At 60.8% G+C, this 22932-nt stretch overlaps 2 protein-coding genes across 3 annotated transcripts; one reads left to right on the top strand and one right to left on the bottom strand.

The window, feature by feature from the left end:
- The first annotated feature begins 565 nt into the window (after window positions 1-565).
- HDGFL2 (HDGF like 2) lies at window positions 566-16064 on the top strand. 2 transcript variants are annotated; one of them, XM_014604952.3, is made up of 16 exons: window positions 566-703; window positions 3408-3484; window positions 3568-3706; window positions 4727-4912; window positions 5440-5556; window positions 6232-6303; window positions 6878-7025; window positions 7288-7363; window positions 9110-9395; window positions 10662-10756; window positions 11700-11770; window positions 12190-12260; window positions 13931-14032; window positions 14149-14362; window positions 15105-15234; window positions 15670-16064. In XM_014604952.3, the coding sequence occupies exons 1-16, from the start codon at window positions 632-634 to the stop codon at window positions 15761-15763; spliced, it is 1950 nt and encodes a 649-aa protein (XP_014460438.1). In that variant the 5' UTR covers window positions 566-631; the 3' UTR covers window positions 15764-16064. The 2 variants fall into 2 exon arrangements, with proteins under 2 accessions (XP_014460438.1, XP_019350816.1); XM_019495271.2 differs by lacking the exons at window positions 3408-3484; window positions 3568-3706.
- Window positions 15964-22295, bottom strand: LOC109285023 (perilipin-3). The gene is made up of 6 exons (XM_059719990.1): window positions 21288-22295; window positions 20717-21056; window positions 20349-20422; window positions 19617-20009; window positions 19141-19311; window positions 15964-19051 (listed from the first exon to the last, which is right to left on the bottom strand). Exons 1-6 carry the CDS (start codon window positions 21339-21341, stop codon window positions 18659-18661), a joined length of 1425 nt encoding a protein of 474 aa, XP_059575973.1. The 5' UTR covers window positions 21342-22295; the 3' UTR covers window positions 15964-18658.
- Between the last annotated feature and the right edge of the window lie 637 nt (window positions 22296-22932).

Raw genomic sequence — 22932 nt, 5'->3', positions numbered from 1 at the left:
TCCGTACCCCATATCCCCTCCCCGGTATCCTCTCCCCTGGAGGCTCCCCACCTTTTTTCTCCTTGCGCAGCCCCTTCCAGCTGTGCCCGCCTACCCCTCCCCACATACTGTGCGCCCCTTAAATGCCAATTATTATTATAATGATTATTTTGAGATCGTAATGATTATACTCTATAATGAGGATCTATAGTAAAATGCCCATGACCGTGATACTTGAACATTCAAGCTACCCTCACAGCTTTCTCCCACTGCCCAGAGGTGTCCTGAGCCCCTGCCCTGCACGCCCTTTGCCCCGCACCCATACCCTCCCCCCGCCCCCACGTGCGCGCCCCGTTCGCCCGGGATCTCCGGCCCCGCCCACACGCTGGCCCCGCCCCTCCCGCCGCCACACCCCCCTCCCTTCCCCCTCCCGCGCCCGCCGCCGCCCAATCGCGTTCCTCCCCCTCCCCTCCCCAGCAGCCATTGGCGGGCTCGGCGGAGCGGCGCGCGCGGCAGCCAGTGGCGACCGGCGCTTGCGGGCTGCGGGGGCGGGACATCCGGCGGGCCGAGGGCCAGTCTCCTGCCGCCCCCCACCCCCCCCCCCGGCTCCCGGTGCTGCCTGGGCCTGGGCCTGGGCCTCGCCCGCCCCAACATGCCGCACAGCTTCAAGCCCGGGGACCTGGTCTTCGCCAAGATGAAGGGCTACCCGCACTGGCCCGCCCGGGTGAGCGCCCCGGGGCCGCGGCGGGGGCGCCAGGGCGGGGCGCGGGGACGTCCCCGGGGCGCAGGGCCGGGCGGTGCTGGGGGTGTTGTGGGGTGCGCAGGGGCACGGGGTGCAGGGCCGTGCTGGGTGCAGCGGGTGCTGGGTGGCTTTGGGGTGCGGAGGGGTCCAGGGAGATGGGGGGTGCAGAGGGGCACAGGGGCGCTGGATGGGTGGGAGGTGCAGAGGGGCACAGGATGGTGCTGGGTGCATGGGGGGGTGCATGGGTTCAGAGTGCAGAGGGGTCCAGCGGGGTGCTGGATGGGTTTGGGGTGCAGAGGGACACAATGGTGCTGGGTGCATGGAGGGGGTGCATGGGGGTGCTGGATGGGTGTGGGGTGCAGAGGGACACAATGGTGCTGGGTGCATGGAGGGGGTGCATGGGGGTGCTGGATGGGTGTGGGGTGCAGAGGGACACAGGATGGTGCTGGGTGCATGGAGGGGGTGCATGGGGGTGCTGGATGGGTGTGGGGTGCAGAGGGACACAATGGTGCTGGGTGCATGGAGGGGGTGCATGGGGGTGCTGGATGGGTGTGGGGTGCAGAGGGACACAATGGTGCTGGGTGCATGGAGGGGGTGCATGGGGGTGCTGGATGGGTGTGGGGTGCAGAGGGACACAGGATGGTGCTGGGTGCATGGAGGGGGTGCATGGGGGTGCTGGATGGGTGTGGGGTGCAGAGGGACACAATGGTGCTGGGTGCATGGAGGGGGTGCATGGGGGGTGCTGCATGGGTTTGGGGTGCAGAGGGACACAGGATGGTGCTGGGTGCATGGAGGGGGCGCATGGGGGTGCTGGATGGGTTTGGGGTGCAGAGGAAGACTGGATGGTGCTGGGTGCATGGAGGCATGCAGAGGGGCACAAGATGGTGCTGGGTGCATGGGGGGAGGTGCGGAAGGGTGGTGGATGGGTTTGGGGTGCAGAGGGGTCGAAGGAGGTGGGAAGTGCAGAGGGGCACTGGGGGGTGCAGAGGGACACAGGATGGTGCTGGGTTTATAGGGGGTGCAGAGAGACACAGGATGGTGTGGGGTGCATGGGGGGGTGCTGAATGGGTTCGGAGTGCAGGAGTCCAGGGGGGTGCTGGGTGTATGGGGGGTGCTGGATGGGTTTGGGGTGCATGGGGGCGCAGGGCGGTGCTGGGTGGGTTGTGGGGTGCAGAGGGGCACGGGCTGCAGGTGGATCCTGGGGTGCAGAGGACTGTGGGGGCGCAGGGCGGCCATGGGTCAGTGGATGGGGGTGCAGGGTGCTTTGCAGGGTGTAGCGAGGGCTCGATGGGGGAGCAGGTTTGTGCCGTGGGGAGCTGGGCCGTGCGTGCAGGGGAAGACGGGTGCAGAGGACCGGTGACAAGGCAGTGGGTCATGGGCAGGTGGGACGAGGAGGGGGCTCAGTGTGGGGTCAGTGGATGTGGAGCAGGGGGCAGGGACAGCTGTCCACCGCGGGTGCGGGTTCCTGGGGTGCTGGTCCCAGCAGGATGCTGGATGCCAGGGCGTGCACCTGCCGTGGGGCAGGGAGGTCTTGGGCTGTGCTGCGGTGCCAGGAGGTGGCATTTGGGGTGGGAAAACTGGGCGATGGCGCCACGTGGCTGCAGAGCCTGGAAGGGGCCTGGATGGTCCCAGGGGTGAGAGGGCGCAGGTGGAGATGGGACCGTATTTGGTGCTGGGACCAAGAGCTGTGCTCGCGCCCAAGGACTCCATGCGGATGGAGCTGTATTGAAGGCAGAAGTCTTGACCAGTTCAGGTGCCAGACTGGTGCCCTCTTGGCAGCTCGGCTGTCACTATAGGAGGTGTCTACCAGCAAAAGAGACAGGCTGAGAGTTTCTGGGGTTGGGGCAGCAGTGATGGTGGAGGGTGTCAGAGGCAGGGAGACCACAACTGGCCTGCAGAGTATCTCAGGACCTCATTCCGTCCACCTTCCTTTGGCTTTGCTGGATGTGGGGCTAGGGGAGAGCTCCGTCCTTCTCAGGATCCCAGGCTGGCTGAGCTCCCTTGCACTGCTGGAAGGGCTGCTCTTTGCAGGCTCCCCGGTGTGTGGGCGACACCCGCGTGCATGTGCGTTGCTGCCTCTTTGCCGTGGCAGCTCCCACACCCGCTCCCTGGCTTCTGCCTTGGAGCTGCGTCCCCTGGCTGCATCACGTGGAAGTGGCTGACGGGCCCTGGAGCCAACGCAGCGTGTGGGAAGAAGGCTGAGATTCCTGTGTGTGAAAAGTCGTGCCTGCCGGCAGCCTGGGCTTTCCTGTGGCCTGCTTCCAGCCAGGAGAGCCCCTTCCGACCACCTGTTGGAGCAATCGTCTCTGCCCTCAGTGGGGCTGGACAGGATTCCCCCGGGGGGGGGTCCAGCAGCACTGCTCTAAGTCCAGGCATATGGATCTCTACAGAGGAATGCAATGCGCTGGTTTCCCCCGGGTGTTAAGCCCATAATCCATGAGGCATTCCCAGCCGTAGGAAGACTGAAGTCAAGTTCCCACGCAGAGCCCAAGCGGCTGGGCCGGATTCTTTGTCACCCGTCTCAAGATCCTGCATTAGGAGCTGGTGTGCTGCTGGCAGTTTGCTCCGCAAGCTTCTGGGGGGGTTTGAAACAGTCACGCCAGTATGATGCTGCTTTGCTGCCGACCTGTGGTAACGTGCTTCCAGCTGCCATCCCTGACCGTGTCCTGCTCTGTCCCCCTTCCAGATCGATGACATCGCAGATGGTGCCGTGAAGCCCCCACCGAACAAGTACCCCATCTTCTTCTTCGGCACTCACGAGACGTAAGCTGCACCCCCACCTGCGCTTCCTTTGCTCTTGCCTGCTTCCCCTGGGCTGGGGCCTCACCTCTGCTTTGTTTCCCCAGAGCCTTCTTGGGCCCTAAGGACCTGTTCCCATACGAGAAGTGCAAGGACAAATACGGGAAGCCGAACAAGCGGAAAGGCTTCAATGAAGGCCTATGGGAAATCCAGAACAACCCTCACGCCAGCTACAGCGCCCCTCCGGTGAGTGCTCCCGGGGTCGCCCTGAGCACGGGTGTCCTGCCTGTCTCCCACATCGCCTTGCCACCTCCTGCTCCTGGCTGGAGTTTCTAGGGGCTGCCAGGTCAAAGTCTCCCTTTTCAGGAACTGCATAACTTGTCTTTAGCAAATCTCTGACTTTCTTCCTCACTGGGGTCCCAGGGAAGCAGGCATCGTTCTCCCTGGTTTACAGATGGGATCCACAGAGTAAGTGACTCATCCAAAGCTGCAGAGAACACGTTTGTCAGAGCAAGAATCAGAACTAGTGCTTCTGGCTCCCCTCCCTGTGCTGAGACGGCTTGCTGGTCCCACCGTTTCCCTCAGCAGAGGGGCCCTGACCCGATGGCCAGGACCAATGTTGCCAGTCTGGTTTCCCATTGATTTCCGTGGGCTTTGGGTCAAACCAAGAGGTGGCCCTTTGTGGTTGAGGTCGGAGTGCCTAAGGGATGCTTTGTAACAAAAGTTATGTGATGCAGTTTAGATCGTGGGGTCTTCAAGGAAGGCCTCCACAGCAGCTTTGCAGTTTGTGGCACTGGAGAGAGGCAGAAAGGGTTTCAAGGTGAGCTGCGAAGGGCAGATGGCAGGTATGTAGGAAAGGCCAGGTGATTGATCACGATGCAGCACAAGGTGGTGACTTGAATGAAAGAGGACTCTACTGGGAGCTGTCTTTGGTCCTAGATGGGCCCCTTAATGCTGTGTATGTGGGGAAAGGCTGCAGAGGGGATTTTGGGGGACGTGGACATTGGCTGAAGGGACAGAGAAGCTCCCTTTATGAGGTCTGTGTGATGTTATTGCACCTGAGGGTTGTAGCTCTCTGTGAGGAGGAGGAGCATTACCCTAGCCTTCCAGCGGGAGCTGTTTCAGGCTTCCTCTCTCTGCATATCCCTGTCTGGGGATGTCCCGCTCTCTGTCTTCTCTATGCTTATCCCCCGCTCTCCTTGCCCTGACGGGTGTCACTACATGTTGAGCAGTAACCTCCAACCACCCATTTCTCTGCCTCCGCAGCCGGCAAGCTCCTCAGACAGCGAGGTTGGCGACATCGACCCGGTAGCAGGCAGCGATGCAGGAGAGGATGAAGAGTCTGCAGTCGCTGCCATCCCTGCTGCAGCCACCGAGAAGATGGAAAGCGACGAGGAGTCTGACAAGGGGAGTGATCACAGCGGGCTGAAGCGGAAGTCTCTGGCTATGAAGGTACACAGGCACTGGCTAGGCGAGACCAGGAAGATTGTTATAATTTGTGTGTGATGTATTGTAGATGCAACATAAGGCAGTTACTTTATCTGCTACTTAACTGCAGCTGCTTCTGGGCTGGAGTGTAGCTGCTGTCCTGTGCCAGCCGGACTGTGCAGCAGGGGGATTTTTAGGTGGGGATGTGAGAGCAAGCTTCCCCCTTCACGGGAGATGAGGTTGGGAGAATGGAACCATCCCAGTTCAGAACCTCATCGTTAACCCATGAGTTGTTGTCTCTGCCTACACACGTGTACTGGGGTGGATCGAGATCTCTTGTCATGATGTGTAGGCCGACTGTCGGCTCAGGCCGGAGCTGTGAGTTTCTGACTAACCCTTGGATGCTGTTCCAAGTTTAACGTAGAAAATAATAAGAAATGAGGAAGGCTTGGTTGCTTCCCTGTGGGTTGTGTTTCACCACGTGGGCAGAGAGAATGGATGAGAGGAGCAGGCAAGCTTGCAGCTGCCCTCACAGTGATGTGTGACTTTAGGTGCCGGTGGCTAAACGACCCCGGAAATCCTCCAGTGACCTCGATCAGGGCAGCATGTCCCCATCAGAAGACGAGAACTCAGAAAGCTCTTCGGAGTCAGAGAAAAACAGCGACCAGGTGAGCGTGATCTCCCCCCGCCCACACCACAGTATAGGGATGGGGCAAGCAGGCTCTGCTGGACTCACCAGGCACTGGGAGAAGGCAGTAAGGGAACAAGGTGGCTAAGCCCTCTCTGTGCTAGCAGCACTAGCACTTAAATTCTTCCTAGGCCTCCCGTTGCTAAAGGGAAGTGCTCGTAGAGGCATGAGCAGGCCTAGTCCTGTAGCTCAGCCCCACTTGGTTCCATCCTTCCCAAGGAACTGGAGACAAGACACTGCCATCTTCTCTGAGAAGCACTTGATGTTGGTGGCTCCCCTGTGCCTTGGTGATCTGCTCCCAGGCCTGGGTGCTGGCCACAGTGTGGCTAGTGGTCCTGGGGCAGGTGCTTTGTGGGTGCAGTGGGCAGTATAGTCCAAGATGCTAAAATCCCAGGGATGCTCATGCCTTGGGGCATTGTCCAAGACATGAAGTCTAGATCCAAGGGTTATCAGAGGGAAAGTCCTCTCTGTTAGAACTGGGGCTGCTCCTCACTCACCTGGTGCCAGTTACTGTGTCCTGTGGGTGTCTTTCCCTCTCTGCATTGGGTCTGGGCCTGGGGATTGCTGCCAAGAGTTGGGGGGCAAAGAGAGATGCCTGGCTCTGAAACCAAAGTGGATGTTTCCCCATCTCAGATGTGCGTATGTCCCTTCCCAGGACTTCACTCCCGAGAAGAAGCCAGTAGCCAGGGCTCCCAGGAGGATGCCTGCAGGCGGGAGAAAGAGAAAGGTAAGAGCAGCCGGTCCTGCCCTGTTCCTGTTCCCTTCTCTCCAACGTGCTGCAGGACAGCAGGGTAGCTGGGGGCAGCACTTGATGTGGCCTGTGGTGAGTGCAGAGGAAGGCTGTAGGCAGTCACCAGGCCCATTCTGGCTGGATGTTGATGAGGAAAAACTGAGGGACTGAGCGTCGGGTTCTGTGTTGCTGGCAGTATGGGACATGAGCATTGTGTGACTGGGGAGTGACCGACTCCCAGCATGTAGCCCTGGGTTGAGGGGAGCACAAGAAGGCTTGTCTTGGGCTTTGAAGGCCAGTGGGGTTCTCTGGGTGCAGCTAGTTTGACCCTCCCGCATCTCAGGGGCCTGGGTGAACATGAGCCCCTGGACTGCTGCCTGCCTTCCTGGTGACACCAGCTCACTCTGGACACCACCTACCTCCATAGGGCCTGGAGATTGCTTCCTCTGCTGTCCCACGTGGGATGGGAACTCTGTGATGTGGTGTCTGCGATGCAGGGGCTGGACCTGAGGTCTCTGCTGGTTCCTGTTCCCCTCCCCACTCAGCTCTCCGTTCTCTTCTCTACTCACAGAAGGTGGATTCAGGCTCTGACTCTGACTCCAAAGCGGACTCGGAGGAGGAGGTGGAGAATACCGCAGTGGATGTGGCCAAGTCGGACTCGGACTCAGACTCAGATTCGGACATGTCTGTGAAGAAGGCTCCTCGGGGCCGGAAGCCAGGTAGGGTCTAAGGGGTGCTATGGCCTATTGTCAGATTGCAGGCATCCCACAGGCTTTCCCAGGAAGCTGTGCTAGAGGGGAGCTCTCTGCTAAGCTCCTGAATTTGTTTATGTGGGGGCCTTGATTGGCCCATACCTGAGTCTGTGGACTGAAGTCCAGGCCTTGGACTGGGTGATTCTCCCTTGAAGAGGCCCTGGCCAGCCACCTGTTGAAGGGGTGGGTCTTCTGCTTTGCTGAACCCCTGACTGCTTGTGTCTTGCAGCCGAGAAGCCACCCCCAAAGCCCCGGGGCAGAAAACCAAAGCCTGAGAGGGTGCCCACCAGCTCCAGCAGTGACAGGTGAGGGCGAATCCCGGGGAGGCAGGGCTGCCACAGGCTCAAATCCCTCACGCAGGCTTTGCATCCCCTCCTGGCAGGAGCTAGCCCCACCCTGCCATCAGCGCCTGCTGGGCTTTCCAGGTGACTGGACGGGGGTGGGTGGAAAGCTTTCTGCAAGGGCCACGGGTCCTGACTAGAGGAGCAGCACATGGCAGAGGCTTGGCTCAGAGCATCTGGGCAGTAACGTACCCGTGAGTCTAATCCCTGGCTCTGCCCACACTCGGTGAAATCACTTGGAAATATTTTTTTTAAAAGAGGTGCAGTGTCCTTACAAATGCATTGCACCACACTCTTCTGAAATGACTTGCTCATGGCGTATTAGAGATTTAAGAGATCAGGAGGCAATATTTTATAGTTAGGGTGGCCAGAATCTGGAACCAACTTCCTAGGGAAGTGGTCCTCACCCCTACCTTGGGCAAATTCAAAGAGGTTAGATGATCACCTGTCTGGGGTCTTGTGAACCCAGCATTCATTCCTGCCTGTGGCAGGGGGTCAGGCTAGATGATCTGATCGGGTCCCTCCTGACCCTACCTACTATGAAACCAAGTTGCCTCGTCTGCCCTTGCCCCAATCGCTTTCCTTCCTGTGAAGACAGGCCTGGCCCTTGTGGTTCATGAGTTCATTAATGAGTTGTGTAATGAGCTCATTAACGCCCTAGAGGCACTTTTGACTTTCAAAACTGTGGCTCTTTGGGGCAGAGACTGTGCTGAACTACGTGTTTATACAGTGCCAAGCCTGACCTGACTGAGGCCTCTAGTGCTGCCCCAACAAACGTGCATCCCCCTGCAGCTGGCATGGAAGGGTGGTGCCCTCTGCTCCCCAGAGCAGCAATCTTGTGCATGGAGCCCTCCTGGCTGTGGCTTTGCCTCTGCCCTTGAAACATGGTGTTCGAGTTGCTCTGTTGGCAGAGCTGTGCTGGCCAGCTCTCCAGGGGATTGCAGCCCCAGCCCCTTCCCCAAGTGCAATGATCTCTGCTACCTGTGCTCAAACCAGTACTTCTGGGGCTGCGTTTCAGTAGCTCCTGCTATGGGACCACCTCTTCATTTGCGCTGCGGTCGTGCTGGCGGCTCCTAGCAGTGCCGTGCCTGATGGTAAGGGACTCTGCATAAGGCGGGGTTCAGACAGCCCTGGGGAGCAGAATGGCAAGGGGTACAGCTGGGTGGCAGGAGACCTGCTCCACTGGGAGTTGAGCCCAGGGATCCCTGCAGACCCAGCCTGAACAGGACATGTGGATGTTTGCTGACTCCCAAGCAGGTGGGGCTGGGGCTTCTTCACGGGGCTGGGGACTTCCTCTCAGTCATGTCAGTACCTAGACAGGGGAACAGGGGACTGTTGGCCATGCAGATGGGATGTCTACAACAGTGGTTCCTCTGGCAAGTGGTGAGAGGTGCTGGCTGGGGGCTGTGTTCTTGTGGGTAACCAGAGGCCTTGGGTCTCTGGGGATATCAGTCCAGTGTCTCTTCCTGCTTTGACTCCCTCCAAAAAGGGAAGTGCTTAGCAAGGAAGCAGGGAGGTCAACCAACCTGAGCCACTTGGCATCCTCAGGGCTGTTCAGGGCCTGTCCAGTACCCAGTTCAGGCATCAGTCTGATCCCCAGCCAGTGGGAGGGATGGCATGAGGCTCTGGAGAAGCAAGGCTGTGAGTGGGAGCAGAGCAGGGCTGTTGGCAGGGCCCACGCTGCCCTGACCTGCCTGGCTGTGCCCCCAGTGACAGCGACAGTGATGTGGACCGCATCAGCGAGTGGAAGCGGCGGGACGAGGAGCGCCGACGGGAACTGGAGGAGAAGAGGAAGAGGGAGCAGGAGGAGGAGCTGCGCCGGCTGCGCGAGCAAGAGAAGGAGGAGAAGGAAAAGCGGAAGGAGAAAGCGGAGAAGGCGGACGAGGCACGCTCAGACAGCGACAGCAGTCTCGACGGCGATGTGGCCAAAAGGGGCCGCAAGGGCCGAGCCAAAGCCCCATCATCCTCTGACTCAGACGCCGAGCTGGAGAAGGAGGTGAGCATGTGGGCAGCTCGGGGAGCTCATATGGGTGCGGCCTCTGCATGCTGTTCCCAGCCAGAGGGGGCAGCAAGGTGGGGGGTGGGATGCCTCCATCGCAGACCCTCCCCACAGCCTGGCACTCTGGTGGGACCGTTCCCTGTGCCCCAGGTGCTGCTCTTCTTGCTCAGGACTGGAGCAGCTGGGTGTCAGGGAAGCTGCCCCTGCCATGGGCTGTGTGAACCCTGGCCCTGCTCTCCAGCACTGGCGAGGGTGTTCCTTCCACTTGTAGCCCCCTGGAGTTGCACTTTGCTCACGGCAAGGGACTCATGTTGGCTGTGTGCTCTGGTCTGCCTGGCACACTTTTCCCCAGGGGCTGAGCCCTGGCACAGCTGCCAGCGCAGCAACACCTGGGCAGAACGGCGCCATCTGGCCGTGGCTGGTAACCCGCTCAGTCACAGCAAGCAACACACTGAACGCAGGCATTGGCTTCTCCTGTCTGGGTGTCCCTTGGGGTTGTTCTGTGAGCTGTTCAGCCAGCCCCAAATCCTGACCCAGTTCCAGCTTGCGCACTAATGCAGCCCTGCAGCACCTCCCTGCCAGCTTCAACTGGGGTCTGGATTCAGATTTCCTCAACTGCTGGTTAGCATGGCTGTGAACTGATAGCCAACCCCACCCTCTGCCCCTCCCTGCTGCCCTCCGCCTTGCCTGGATCAGGAATGCAGGGCTTGACCAGCTGTGGATAGTGCGGAGCTTTCGTCCAGCGAATGCTAGGCACTGCAATAAAACCACCTCTCTCCTCCATGCTGCTCCTTCCAGCATCGGAGAAGCCAGGAGAGCAGTGCTGTCCAGTGGTTCCATTCCTGGCTTTGCCGCTGGTGCTGCCTGAGCTTGGGAGTTGCAGCACTGCCCTGTACCTCAGTTTCCCCATCCATACGCAGTCACTGTGGGGTTCACTGTGAGGGAGGAGCCTGCTTGGGGCAGGAAAGTGGAGCAGTGCCAGGAGGCACAGAGGTGACAGCGGAGGCTGCGTGGGAGCCCCATACCTGGAGGCACATCTCCTCCAGTGCAGCATGTGGGTGTGGGGGGGAGGGTGCATGAGCCGCATCGCAGAAGGCCACGGATCCAGTTGGTGGCTCGGGGCCGGGGCTGTCCCAGGTGCATGTCCAGTCCCAGGTGCTGCCCCCATCCCCTCTCCACGAGGCGCTGGAGCAGCCCCTCCCCCTGCAGGGGTGGTGGGGAGACCACGGCTTGCTCATCCTCTGCATTGTTCTCTCCTCCAAGGTAAAGAAGCCTGGGAAGAAGCTGCAGCCCTCTGAGTTGTCAAGGAAACCGAATCAAAAGGAGAAGAGGGGCCGGGAGGAGAAACCTCGCAACAAGTCAGCCTCCGCCTTCCCCCTCCCCTTGGTCCCTCCCCTAGGGGCTGGTGGGGAGGGGTCTCTTCCAGCAGTCAAGCCTCCAGGCTGCCATCCCCGGGGTGGTGGGTGGAGGTTTCCCTTCAAGGGAGCTCCCTGCAGAGCTGCCGTGTGACTGTGATGGGGCGGAAGCAGCCTCAGAGGAGGGGGCACATGGAGATGCCAGGGTTGGGAGTGGGAGGAGGTCTCTAAAGCTACTTGACTGCGGAGCCCTCTCACCTGGGTCTGAGCAGCCTGGGGCCTGCTGTCATTGCAGGCCTGTTCCTCTGAGAGGAGGGAGCCTCTAGTCGGGCCCTAGAGAATCACTTCGTACTGGGGGGGCGGGGGTTGAAAGTCCTGGGTCTGAGGTGATCGTGGCCTGGGGCTGGAAGTCAGGACTCCAGGGTTCCTTTGTCTCTGCTGGGGGTCTTCATGCCAGCCCCGTGAACCGGTACTCAGCACCCATCTGGAGTTGTGCGTTCGCTGCGGAGCCCGATTCCTCAGCATCTCTGAGCAGCCCCTGGCTTCGGCAGGAGCAAAGGGCTTGGGGCCTCTGCAGATGTGCTGGGCTGTCCTTTGTCCACATCAAGTTGCGGGCCTGAGCTTCAGGGTCCTGCCTGTGCGGTGCCCCGAGTTCCACTCCCCTGCCCTTGAGTGTGGGGGGGGGGCTGGGGTGGGGGCAGTCCCCAAGCACTGAGCAGTGGCCTGGCTTCCTGCTCGCGTTCCCCTTATAGCCCACACCCCTGTCACCCTGCCCCGCAGGCCAGGCTACCTCTGAACAAGCTGTGTGGGTAGAGCTGGTGGGGGGGAGGATTGTGAGGGTCTTGTCATCTTGCCCTGTCAGCTGAGGCATGGGAGCGTGGGGGGTTCCCAGGATTCAGACAGTCCAATAAACAGCCTTGTCCTCTGGTTTCCTTTCCGACCACAGACCCTTGAAAGTGGAGCGAGGCCGGAAAAAGTCTGACACAATCCACGAGAGAAGGATGGAGAAGAAAAAGGGTGAGTGGCTCTCTGCTGGGCTGGGAAGGAAAGGGTCCGGGTGGGAGAGGGCAGGGGGGTATGCTTTTCTGGGCAGGGCAGGTTGCCACAACATGGGGGTTTAGGGGCGTTGTTCTGAAAGCATCTGGTGCGGTGCCCTGACTGGAACCTGTGGGATGTTGCTGATGGGCTCCCAGGGCAGGGGGCTGCTTTGGGGTGTAACAGAGTGAGGGCTCCTGTGCTCTGAGTGCATCCCCATAGCAGGCTCCAGTGGTGGGGGGGCACCTTTGCTGCGAGCCCAGCCCGGTCACAGGCCCGAGACCCAGAACATCCAGGGTGGGACTGAGCGATGCTACATGCTGTCCTGCAGGGCGCATACCCCTCACGCTAGCAAGCAGGGTCAGTCTGTAGGAGGCTGATGCCTGCTGCCTTTGTCTCAGAGCCCACAATCGAAGAGAAACTCCAGAAGCTTCACAGCGAGATCAAGTTTGCCCTGAAAGTCGATAACCCGGTGAGTACTGGCACGGTGGGGGGTGGAATCCAGGGAGCCTTGGGGTCTGGCTCTTCTGCCCCATGCAGGCATCCCAGACTAGCTGGCTGTGCACACGTGTGCAATGCTTCCTGCCCCCACACTTGCTCATGATGCTGGTAGCACTTTGTCCTCACCACGCACAACCCTGCAGGGCTGTGCAGGGAAGCATGAGCACCCCCTCCTTCTGTCACCAGTCAACCGCCCTCTTTCCCAGCCTGCTAGATTGTGTATAACAGCCCCCTTGGCTGGAGCCTTGCAAGGACGTGCCCCCACTCTCACAGCTCTGGCATGCTTGCTGAAGGCTGGCTCAAGTGGAGCACTCCCTGCTCTTCCCCTGTCCATGTAGACACCCTCTGAGCTGGTGCCAGGGCCTGCCAGTTGTTTCAAAAGCTGTGTTATGCTAGAGTTCAGCATCGTGTCCTGTTCTCGTGGGCTACCCAGGGATGGATTGATGCCTCTGGAGGAGCAGTGCTCAGCTTGGCCCCTAGATGGTGCCACCATTTCTCCTTGGGCTTCCTAAGATGTGCCACCAGTCTCAGCTCCTGGCCTGGCTGGGTGCTCTGCCTGTGGGTGCCCACCAGATGTGGGTGAACCTGGCACCCTCAAGGGGAGGCCCAGGAGAAGGCCAGAGCCAGTCCCAGCTGCTTGGGTGCTGCAGGCTCTGTCTGTGTCTGCTCCTCGGCTGTCCCCTGGGGATGGAGAGCATTGCCTTATAGGAGCAGAGAAATGTGGAGCTAAAAGGGATCTTGAGGCCATCTGGTGCAGGCCCCAGAGCTGAGGCAGGATCCAGTTGCAGGTGCTCCCTATAAACATAGGGTAGCAAAGGATCTCAAAGGACCAGTTAACCCACCACTGCTCCAGACAAGGTCCCCCCCCAGTCTCAGGTGCTTGTGCAACCTGCAAGTAGATGACAGGGATTCCCCTGCCCCCCTTGGGAAGCTGATCTGGTGCTGAATCACCCTCTTGGTTAGAGAGTCCTTCCTGCCACCTAACCCGCATCTCCCTTGTTGCAGTCTCAGCCCACTCCTGCTTGTCCTGGCCTATGTGGGCACAGGGAACGGTAGCTCAGTGTGTGTAATTAAAGCGTGGAACTCATTGCCACCCAGTATAGTAGAAGCTGACAGTTTAGCCAGTTTCACAGAGGGATGGAGGACGTACTTGGGGCCTCAGGAGCTATTGAGCGCAGGAGTGAGGGGCACGGCCTCTGAATCGGAACTTCCCAGACCTTAAATGCTGGAGGCTGCAAGTGAGAGGGGAGCAGGGGAAACCCCCTGGTCAGACCCAGTTCACTCCCTTTCAGTATCTGCTGTCTGCACTGTGTGACACAGGAGACTGGACTAGAGGGACCTAGGGTCTGACCCAGTAAATGTCAGTTCTTATTTTCTCTCTGTACCAGTGCTTTCTGTCCTGGATGGGCAGTATCAAATCCCCCCCTGTATCAAATCTCTGGACCATATAACCCATCCTTCCCCATTTAGCCTGACTTTTTGCAAACCTCCAGCCAGGCAGCCACAGCTGGGTCCTGTGTCCTAGTGCTTCCCCCACCTTTTAGTGAGCAGGTTTGGCCATGCTGTATAACAAGTCCAGAGAGGGATGAAGCAAACCTCTCTAGCTTCCTGAGCTCTCTGACCTCACTTCTCTGCCTACAGGACATCAAGAGATGCCTGAGTGCACTGGAAGAGCTGGGAACACTGCAGGTCACCTCTCAGATCCTCCAGAAACACACTGATGTGGTGGCTACGTTGAAAAAGGTAACGTGGAGAGGGGACTTGGGTGGGAGGGGAGGGGTGCGTACATGCATCTGACTCTTGGGCAGGGGCCACCTTGTTCCCAAGCCGCTGTCTGATACTCCCTGTGCCCGTGGCAGATCCGCCGCTACAAGGCAAACAAGGATGTAATGGAGAAGGCCGCTGAGGTTTACACCCGTTTGAAGTCACGTGTCCTGGGACCAAAGCTGGAGGCCATCCAGAAAGCCAACAAAGCTGGGTCGGAGAAGGACAAGGGGGATGCAGAGAAGGGCCAGGAGAAGCTGGCGGGAGGCGAGACACGGAATGAGAAAGGAGAGGAGGAGACGAATGCTGGTAACGTGGGTGCAGGCTCTTGGAAGGGGCCTGTTGCTTTCCTGGTGCCCTTCGCAGGGCTGATTCCTGCTCCCTGTGGCAGCCCTTGTGGAGGGCCTGCCTGGTGGCTCCTGGAGCTGGTGGGTTGTGGAGGCAGGAGGAGGGGGTCCCAGCATGGGTCCCAGCTGGAGGAGCTGCCTCTGGAGGTGCAGGTCTGCAATGGTGGCAGGTGTGCAGGCCCCCAACTTCCTGGGGGACCCTTGAACTCCATCTTCCATGTAGGGCAAGCACTAGGCAGCCTTGGAGCATCATTTTGCTTAGGTTTTAATACCATAGGGTCATGATGAATGAGAGCTAGCCCCTGTGTGAGAAGTTTGGGGGAGCCTTAGGGGCTCCAAGCCCGGCGCTTGAGGCAGGATGGTGTTCCCCTGTCCCAGTGAGGGGGTTGGCTTGACCCTGGTCCTTCCTGCATGCTACCTAGCTAATGCAGCCCTAATGTGTTGAGCCCTGCACTGTATATCTCCCCCTCTGCCCCATCAGCTGATGGCTTTGCCCTCCTTGCAGCATCAGGGTTCACAACTCAAGATCCCACCCCCACCCCTATCCCTGCCAGCCAGCTCCGCAGGGGGGTGGTGATGGCTGGGGCATGTGCCCATCTCCTGAGTGAGGAATGCTGATGGGGTGGCCTCAGAGCAAGGGGGCTGTTGAGCTGCTCTTGGGCCGTAGCAGCCAGGCCCTCAAACACCCATCTTCTCCCTCCCAGACCTGCCAGGCCCTGTGAACGGTGAATCCATGTCCCAGAAAGGGGAGAACGCTGAGGAGAAGGAGCGGGACAAAGCGGCAGGAGCAGGCGACAGTCAGCGCGAGGCCCCCACCGAGGACACGCACAACGAGTGAGTAGCAAGCACTGGGAGGGCAGGGCCTGCCCACACCTGCCTGGGGAGCTCTGAGCACTGGCCTTTCACTTGGCAGGGGTGGCCATGTGCTGCTATCTGGGGCCACGGCGACTCTCCAGGGCAAGTGCCCATTCACAAGAGCACTGAGGCCGGACCTGCTCTGGGGACGGTGGTCCTGCTAGCCCAGCCTCTCTGGGCCTGTGCCATTCCCCCCCCCCCAAACTCCCACCGTGTGGCAGTGGTGCCTGTCATGATCGTTATGAGCCGGAGAGGCAGTGATAAGGGCATTCCTGTCCCCGTGCTTGTCCATCACAGCAGGGTTGGGGCAGGCACTTGGGTGGCCTGCAGTGCATGGAGGGAGGTTTGGCAACTACAGGCTCCAGCCTCACCCCCATGGGAAGTGTGACGAGTCTCTTGTGCTTTTCCTGCCAGCGCACCAGACTATCCCGAGACTGACAGGCCCGGCCCAGACAGGGAGAGGGTCCGTGCTGCATCGGAGTCCGTGGATGACAATGAGGAGAGCTGAGACCATGGCTGGCGTGGAGAACACCCGCAGCGTTGCCCCGCCGCCACGGAGACCGGCCTCTGCCTTGCCCCGTGTTTCAGAGTCACTTCACTAAGCCACACAGTAGATGATGTCTAGGTCTTGTCCCTGCCCCTGCTCCTGGGACCGCCGAGAACTCTGGGGAGAGCCGCGTGTCTGTTTGTACTTGTCCCTCTGTTTGGTTCTGTTTTTTTTTTTTTCCTCCTCGTCCCCCACCCCGTCCCTACCTGATTCCTTGTGATTGGAGCCGACATGAAATGACTATAAAGGGTTTTTTAATGAACGCTCTCCCTCAGCCGTCTGTTTGTCTCGCTCTGCTGCTGGCTGCAGCTCGCGGGGATGGGCAGGAAGCAGGTGCCAATGGTTTCTGCCCAAGTGGCCACACTTGGGGATGGGAGCTGGAGAATCACACCAGGCTCCCAGGCTAATTCCCTGCCCAGCGCTGGAGTCTGTGCCCCTCTCCACCAGCCAGGGGCACCAGGGTGGCCACCCGCTCCCAGCTGGCTTTGGACAGTCTCATCCTAGACCCCTGCCTTTTCCAGAAGGAGTGTGGGGCCCAGAGCAGACCTTGGCACCAGGCTGGCTCTCTAGGGCTAAAACTTCCAGCTGGCAAGGACCAGAAGGCACCAGCAAGGTGTGAGCATCCTTTTCATTGTGGGTTCTAGTGACCGCCCTTTGTGTGGCCGCGCTGTGCAGGTCAGGCTCCCCCAGCCTTGTAAGCAGAAGCCATCCCAGCAGCCAGCACCCTGTGCTCCCCCAATCTGGAGCCCTCGGCCCCATCCCGTGACATCTATGGGACTGCCAGAGACGCCCGATTTGGCTCTCGGCGTCTCATTCCTCCAGCAGGAGGATGGAGCGTTCTCTAGGGATACTGCGCTGGCTGTAGAGGGGGGCCGGAGGTGAGGGATAGCTGCTACTCAGTCCCTGTTGCTCGGGGGAGCAGGGGTGGCCGGCAGGGTTGGATCTGTTTGTCTGTCTCTCTGTCTGCCTGTCTTTTTTTTGCAAGGATCTGAAGCTTTTGTACCTGTACAATAAAGACTTGCCCAGCTGACAAGGAGGCCATGTGTCAGCCTGTTGTTTGCCCTGCGGTCCAAGCACAGCGTTGCGTGGCCTTGTCCCTGTGCCAGCTGCGGGAACCCAGCTGTGCTCAGCACCCTGCCAGACTGGGGCAGCTGTGGCAGCCCAGGGGTTTGGGCCTCTCGTAGCCACCTTGTGCCCTGTGTTTCTATGAACAAAACCCAAATAAAAGCCCGGGCCCTTTGACTTGGTGAACACCAGCCCAGCTGCAGCCAGCACAGGGCGGGCTCTGTGGAGGTTACTTGAGTTCTCTACTCTTCTCCACAGGGTGAGGGGTAGAGCCGTGATTCCCAAGCGGGGCTCCGTGCAATCCTTTCCTATGAGCGCTGCAAGGTGCAACCACCTACACATGGCTTCCCAGATGCACCTGATGATTCCCCAGGGGAACGATGTGTGGAAACAGCTCTGCCTGTCGCTGTCTTTTGAGCTCTTTGCCACAGATGAAGGGCTCTGGTATTTTTCCATTGTTGAGAAATGAGTGAGAGCAAAGAGCTGGCGTGTTCTGGGCTGGAGGGCTGGAGTCCAGCCAGGCCGAGAACCACTGGGGTAGAGGTCCTGCCAGCTGGGTGCTGAGGATGGGTCTGCACAGCCACACCCCTTGCTGGAGAAGCAGCGTGTGCTTCCCTGAAGCAGTGCCCTCTCCCCTGAATTGCCCCCTTTAGTAGGCAGAGCTGTTGTCTGAGCAGGAAGGGCAAGGCTGTGTTGGGTACTGCCTTTTGCTCCAGCTGGTACTGAGACGGGAGAAGGTTTTAAGTCCAGGCTGAGCCTTCCTGGAGGGGCTTGTAGGTTTTAAATGGACCAAGCAAGCAGTGCTTTTTCTGCTCTTCACCCTTTCTTTCCATTTCACAGACAAGGGACATGGCCAAGAGCACAGGGTGCCAGTGGGAAAGCCAAGAATTAATCCATTGCCTCCCAAGGTTGACTCAATGGCCCATCAAGTCAACCTCAGATGGCCATCAAGATGGGTCCATCTCCCCTTGCCCCTGCCTGCCCCAGGAGCTGCAGTCTCCTGGGTTTGGGCCAAATCCCTGGTGATATAAACAGGGTGAGACTCCCTCCTTCCCCTGCCCCCTGCGCTTTTGGACCTGATACCCAGTTGCAGTGCTCGGGGCAGGGTGAGGAGAGGGGGCCTCGAGCTGAGTTGGGCTGCAGCCAAGATGGACGTGGTAGGAGCCTTGCGGCTGCGCTCGCTTCTGTAGCTGCTTTTCTTTCTGGGAATCTGTAGTCCAGTGAGCTCCAGGCTCTCCTGTACATGCATGTGCACGCACGTCCGTGTGTGCGCACACGCACACACACACACGCATTGGGCTGGCTAAAGGGCCAGGGCAGAGAGGCACCGAGTTGAAGGCCAGGAGGGCGAGTTAGATCATGGCCCCCTAACATCTCATGGTCGCACACGCTCACCCCTGCACTGCGCCGGGACCGGGACGTGCCCTCTGGACTTGGCCTTGATGAGACTGAGCCTGGTGTTTGTCCTTTCCTGTCTGACGCTCTTGCCCGGGGCAGTTCAGCGGTGGCTGCACCACGTCGAATAGCTTGTGGCTACATGGCACCAGTCGCTCAGCTGCAGATGCCAGCTCCTCCCTGCAGGCAAGATCCACTCCCACCCGCACTCTTCTCCAAGGACAAGGCCAGCAGGATCCTGCAGCAGTGGCTTATTAATGAGGGAACAGGCCTGCGATGAGGACAAGCCCCAGAGGTGAGTACAGCCCCAGAAAATGAGAGGCACTGGCCATCATAAGTCACCAGCACAGGCCTCAGGGCTGGGGACAGCTGGAACAGGCAGCATTGCCCCTAGTCTCAGTCCCCGCAGTCCTGAGGCTCGTAGTCCTTGAGCACACGGAGGATGTCCCGCCGTTCCCCCTCGTCCTGCCCAGGCTGCCTGTCCTGAGCCAGCGACTCCATCAGCCATGTCACTGGTGGGTTCTGCACCAGGAACTCCACCAGCTCATCCATGGCTTCCCAGGCCTTGGCCACGCGCTCGCGGCTCTGGGCTAGCACGGCGCTGGACAGGTCCTGGAAGGAGGTGGCGGAGGAGAAGAAGGCATGCAGCTCAGCCATGCTCTGGTGCACCTGCTGCATCTTCTCCTGCAGGCTGGCAGGCAGCCCCTGGACACCGGCCATCAGGTTCAGGTAGGTGCTCTGCAGCTCCTGGGTCAGGTTGCGGGATATAGCCAGGGCCTGGGTCTCCACCTGTGAGGGACAGGGCAGAGCTGAGTGCTGCTGCGGCCTGCCACAGGGGGTGGGGGGCGCTGGTCCAGCCCAGCTGCCTGGCTCAGTACCTCCAGTGCCGGGGTGCCACCTCCTATGGCGTGGGGTGCCCCCTCCTGGCTGCCCCCTGGCCCGCTTTCATGGCCCAGCTCCTGCCTGCGGCGCCAGTGTGCCCACATAGCCTGCAGCTTGTCCTGGCTGCTCTGCTCTTGCTTCTCTCTGCCCTGCTGGATGGTCTCAATCTGGAGCAGAGAGGGGAGGGCAGCACTGTACCAGGGGTGTGGGGGACCGCAGCTCAGCCCTGGCAGAGTACAGGGTTGGGATGGGGCATGGGTGGGTCTGGAGCGGGGAGCAGGGTGCAGAGACGGAGGGGAGTGGATGGGGAATAGGTACGGAGATGGGGCTGGGAGGGAGGGGAGGGTCTGTCCCTACCTGGGCTGCAGACACAGGGGGGTGGGATGGGAAGGCAGGACCAGGATGCAAGCAGTGGCCTGTCCTTGCCCAGTCTATTGTGGGATGTGGTGGTGGGGGGGGAGTTGGTCCTCACCAAGTCGACTGTCTGGTGCAGCTGGGAGAGGCTCTGGCGGACGTTGCGCCGGGTGCGCTGCAGCTTGCTGAGGGCCAGGGCCAGGGCGCGGTTGCGCAGGCTGCTGGACAGGGCGCTGAGCCGCAGCAGGCAGCCCGGCTTGCTGCACGGTGGTGGGGGCAGAGCCAGCAGCCCCTCGGTGCCCAGCACCCGGTCTGGCAGGGGCAGGCAGCGGTCCAGCCACTCCTCAGAGGTGTCCAGCGCCCGGTCCATGCTGCGCAGCACGAGCTGCCCCACCTTGCAGCCCAACAGGGCCTGGATGCCTTTGGCCACGGTAGTGGCGGGGCTCGGGGCAGCCGTGAGCGTGGGGCCAGGGATCACGGCCTGTGTTGTGCTGGGGCCTGCGGGCATAGCCTAGAGACAGGAGTCAGAGTCGGGGGGAGGAGGGGTCAGAGGGTGCAGTGCCTGGCTGGAGCAGAGGCCTTTGCACGCTCATGCCAAGCTGCCAGCTGCCCGCCAGCCTAGAGCACTGCTCTTCCTCCTAGGAGGTGAGGGAGTCTGGTCCAACCCCTCTTGGAGCTCCAGACACCCTGCTCTGCTCTGCCACTGCCCCTCTCAGTGACCACAGCCAAGTCCCTTTGCCCCTGTGCCCAGAGGGGACTGTGCAGCCAGGCAATGCCAATGCTGGGATGACAGCATTGCTGTGCCCCCACCTTGAGTTACAGCCCTGGCGAGGGGCTGGGCTGGGGCTACCTGCTCCATCGGGATGGGCAGCTCCTCCCCTGGCTCTCTTGGGCCCTCGCTTTTGTTCTCCTGTGTTGTTCCAGCTGTAGGACACACGGACAAATGGATGGAGGGACAGATGCATGGATGGACGGACAGCCGCTGGGTTACTGAACAGCGGGGAGCTGCCTGCACAGAGCAGTGTGGCAGGAGGCACCTGGCTGTGTTCAGCAGTGACCCCGGGCTGCTCAATGCTGTGGGCACCTGGGAGCCCGGGCTCCACCCTGCAGCCACATGGACCCGGGGTAGGAATCAGGGCCAGAGAACACCCCCTCCCCGCGCCCCACAGCCTCACCCCGAGCCCCCACCCCCTGCTCCAGCCTCTTCCCAGCACTCACCAACCAACTCCTGCTCCGGCTTCAGCTCCACCACTGGTGTCAGCTTTGGCTCTGGCTCCGGCTCTGGTTTCAGCTCCAGTTTTGGCTCCTGGTCTGGCTCTGATTTCAGCTCCAGCTTCAGCTCTGGTTTCGGCTCCAGCTTCACCTCCAGCTCTGGCTCCTGCTCCGGTGCGGAGGGCTGGGCATGGCTGGTGTCTGCCTTGGTGCTGGGCTCAGGGCCCTCGGCTGCCAGCTCATACTCGGACTTGATGCTGAAGACACTGTCCTGGGCAGGCGGAGCAGCGTCCTGGTCATAGGTGGCAGCGACCCTGCCGCGGCTGAACACCCTGTTTGCTGCAAACTGAGCGAGGCAGTCAGCCAGGGGAAAGGGGCTCAGGGGGTAGGGAGGCAGGTAGCGGGTGTCCCTCTGTGCCCTGTGGGCAGGGCTCCAAGCAGCTGGGGTCCCCGGGCATGTCTCCCACCCAGACCCCTGCCCAGCAGCCGCCAGGCAGCAGGGAGTAGCCCCGAGGCCAAGCCCTGGAGCAGTGGGGCCCAGGGCACCCCAGCCCCATGCCAGGGCTGCACTGCCCACCTGCTCCTCCTGGTCGAACACGAGTGTCGGGTCCATGTCGGTGGCATCTGCCATTAGGCTGTCGTCGCTGGGCAGCAGGGGCACATCGAGGGCTGCTGGGGGGACAGGGCAGGGGGAGCTGGCGACCTGGCTAGGTGAGAAGGCCTACATACATGGAGAGAGCCAGGCCTGGCGGTGGGGGAGGCACAGATGCATGAAACATTTACCCCAGTGCACCAAGGGGAGTGGACAGATGCCTGGAGCTGGGATAACAGCCGCCCGGCTGAGGACACAATGGTGGCGCAGGCAGTGCAGCCTGGCAAGCGCCTGGGGCTCCCAGGTACCTGCACTGGCATTGCTCTGCTGGGACACGGCCCCAGCACTGGCACCAGGAGGCAGGTCGGGCATGGGGGAGGCAGCACAAAGCCCCTGGCTGGCCCCATCACCCTCTCACTGCCCGTTCATCTACCCCACTGCCCTGCACCACTCAGACCCCAGCTACGCTCCACCTGCCCAGGGCTGACAGGCCACGCCAGCCCCCCACGGGGCATCCTCCCAGCATGTCTTGGGGCCATGCCATCCGCCCGCCAAGCAGCCAGGGATCAAACAGAGCCTGCCCCAGCCCTGAGTGCTGCCATCCCCAGCCTCATAGCACCAGCTCAAGGACACTGGTGCCTGGCCGGTGCCCCCTGCTCCACAGACCATGGGGCTAGGGGCAGGCGAGATGGTCCTGAGTGCCCGAGAGGGCAGGCTGCTGCAGAGGGGACAGGACTACTCACGCTCTGCCATGGTCTCTGTGCATGGGGCAGGCGGTGGCAGTGCCTGCGGAGGAGGCGGCGTCCCTGGCGGGGCCGGCGGTGTCTCCAACCCTCCCCAGGCTGCGCCCGGCCCGCGGGCAGATGCTGGCAATATTCTGTGGTGCCTTTGTGACCTCAGCGCCATGACCTCGCCCCAGCTGGGGCAGTGCCACCTCCGCCCGGGGCCTGGGCAGCAGCACCAGCCAGCAGCCCCCATCCCCAGCTGCGCCCAAGCTGCCCCTTCCCGAAGGGACCGGTCACAGCCCTGCAGGGTCCTGCGTTGGGGCCGGCTCTGCCAGGCACTTCCATCATCTGGCACTAGCTGCATCGTGGAGGGCGCTGCGTGTCCTCCTCCAGCTCAGAGGTGCCCCAAGCACATGGGCTGCAGGCCAATGGCACATGCACCTGGGGGACTTTGGAAGTTGCTCTCTGGGCATGCTGGATTAGGGCTGAGATGTGGTGCAACCAGCCCAGGAGGGTGATACGGCGGGGAGGGGCATCGATGGAGCCGTGGTGGATGAGGAAGGGGGGGTGAGGTGAGGGCTACCAGGCTTGTGCCATGCCTCCCCAGTAAGGAGGCGGAGGGTGCTGGAGGGGCAGGAGTGCTCAGCACTGCCAGCCTGGAAAGGGCTTGCTTTGACCCAGCAAGGAGTGCTCCAGACCCTGGTCTCCTAGGGGACCTACAGCACCGGAGCCAAGGAGACCTCAGCCCTGCAGGAGCCACAGGAGAGGGGCTGGGTGCTGGAGGGAAACCCACCCCCATAAGCCTTGGCTTGCAGACCTGGACTGACAAGATGATACCAAGGGCCTCTGAGCAGTGGGATGACCAGGCAGGTCTGCCCAGGGAGAGGGGGAGCCATTACCGGAGC

Source organism: Alligator mississippiensis, chromosome 16, assembly GCF_030867095.1.
Source record: "Alligator mississippiensis isolate rAllMis1 chromosome 16, rAllMis1, whole genome shotgun sequence".
Classification (NCBI taxonomy): domain Eukaryota; kingdom Metazoa; phylum Chordata; order Crocodylia; family Alligatoridae; genus Alligator; species Alligator mississippiensis.
The sequence above is the reverse complement of the archived record's forward strand: the minus strand, read 5'-3'. Positions and strand labels throughout refer to the sequence as shown.

Coding starts and splice junctions, on each gene's coding strand:
- HDGFL2 (XM_014604952.3), top strand. CDS start 632: ATGCCGCACAGCTTCAAGCCCGGGGACCTGGTCTTCGCCAAGATGAAG. Junction 5,557..6,231: donor CAGAGAAAAACAGCGACCAG/GTGAGCGTGATC, acceptor GTCCCTTCCCAG/GACTTCACTCCCGAGAAGAA. Junction 6,304..6,877: donor CAGGCGGGAGAAAGAGAAAG/GTAAGAGCAGCC, acceptor CTCTACTCACAG/AAGGTGGATTCAGGCTCTGA.
- LOC109285023 (XM_059719990.1), bottom strand. CDS start 21,341: ATGGCAGATGCCACCGACATGGACCCGACACTCGTGTTCGACCAGGAG. Junction 20,423..20,716: donor GCCGGAGCAGGAGTTGGTTG/GTGAGTGCTGGG, acceptor TGTGTCCTACAG/CTGGAACAACACAGGAGAAC. Junction 19,052..19,140: donor GTGGCACCCCGGCACTGGAG/GTACTGAGCCAG, acceptor TGTCCCTCACAG/GTGGAGACCCAGGCCCTGGC.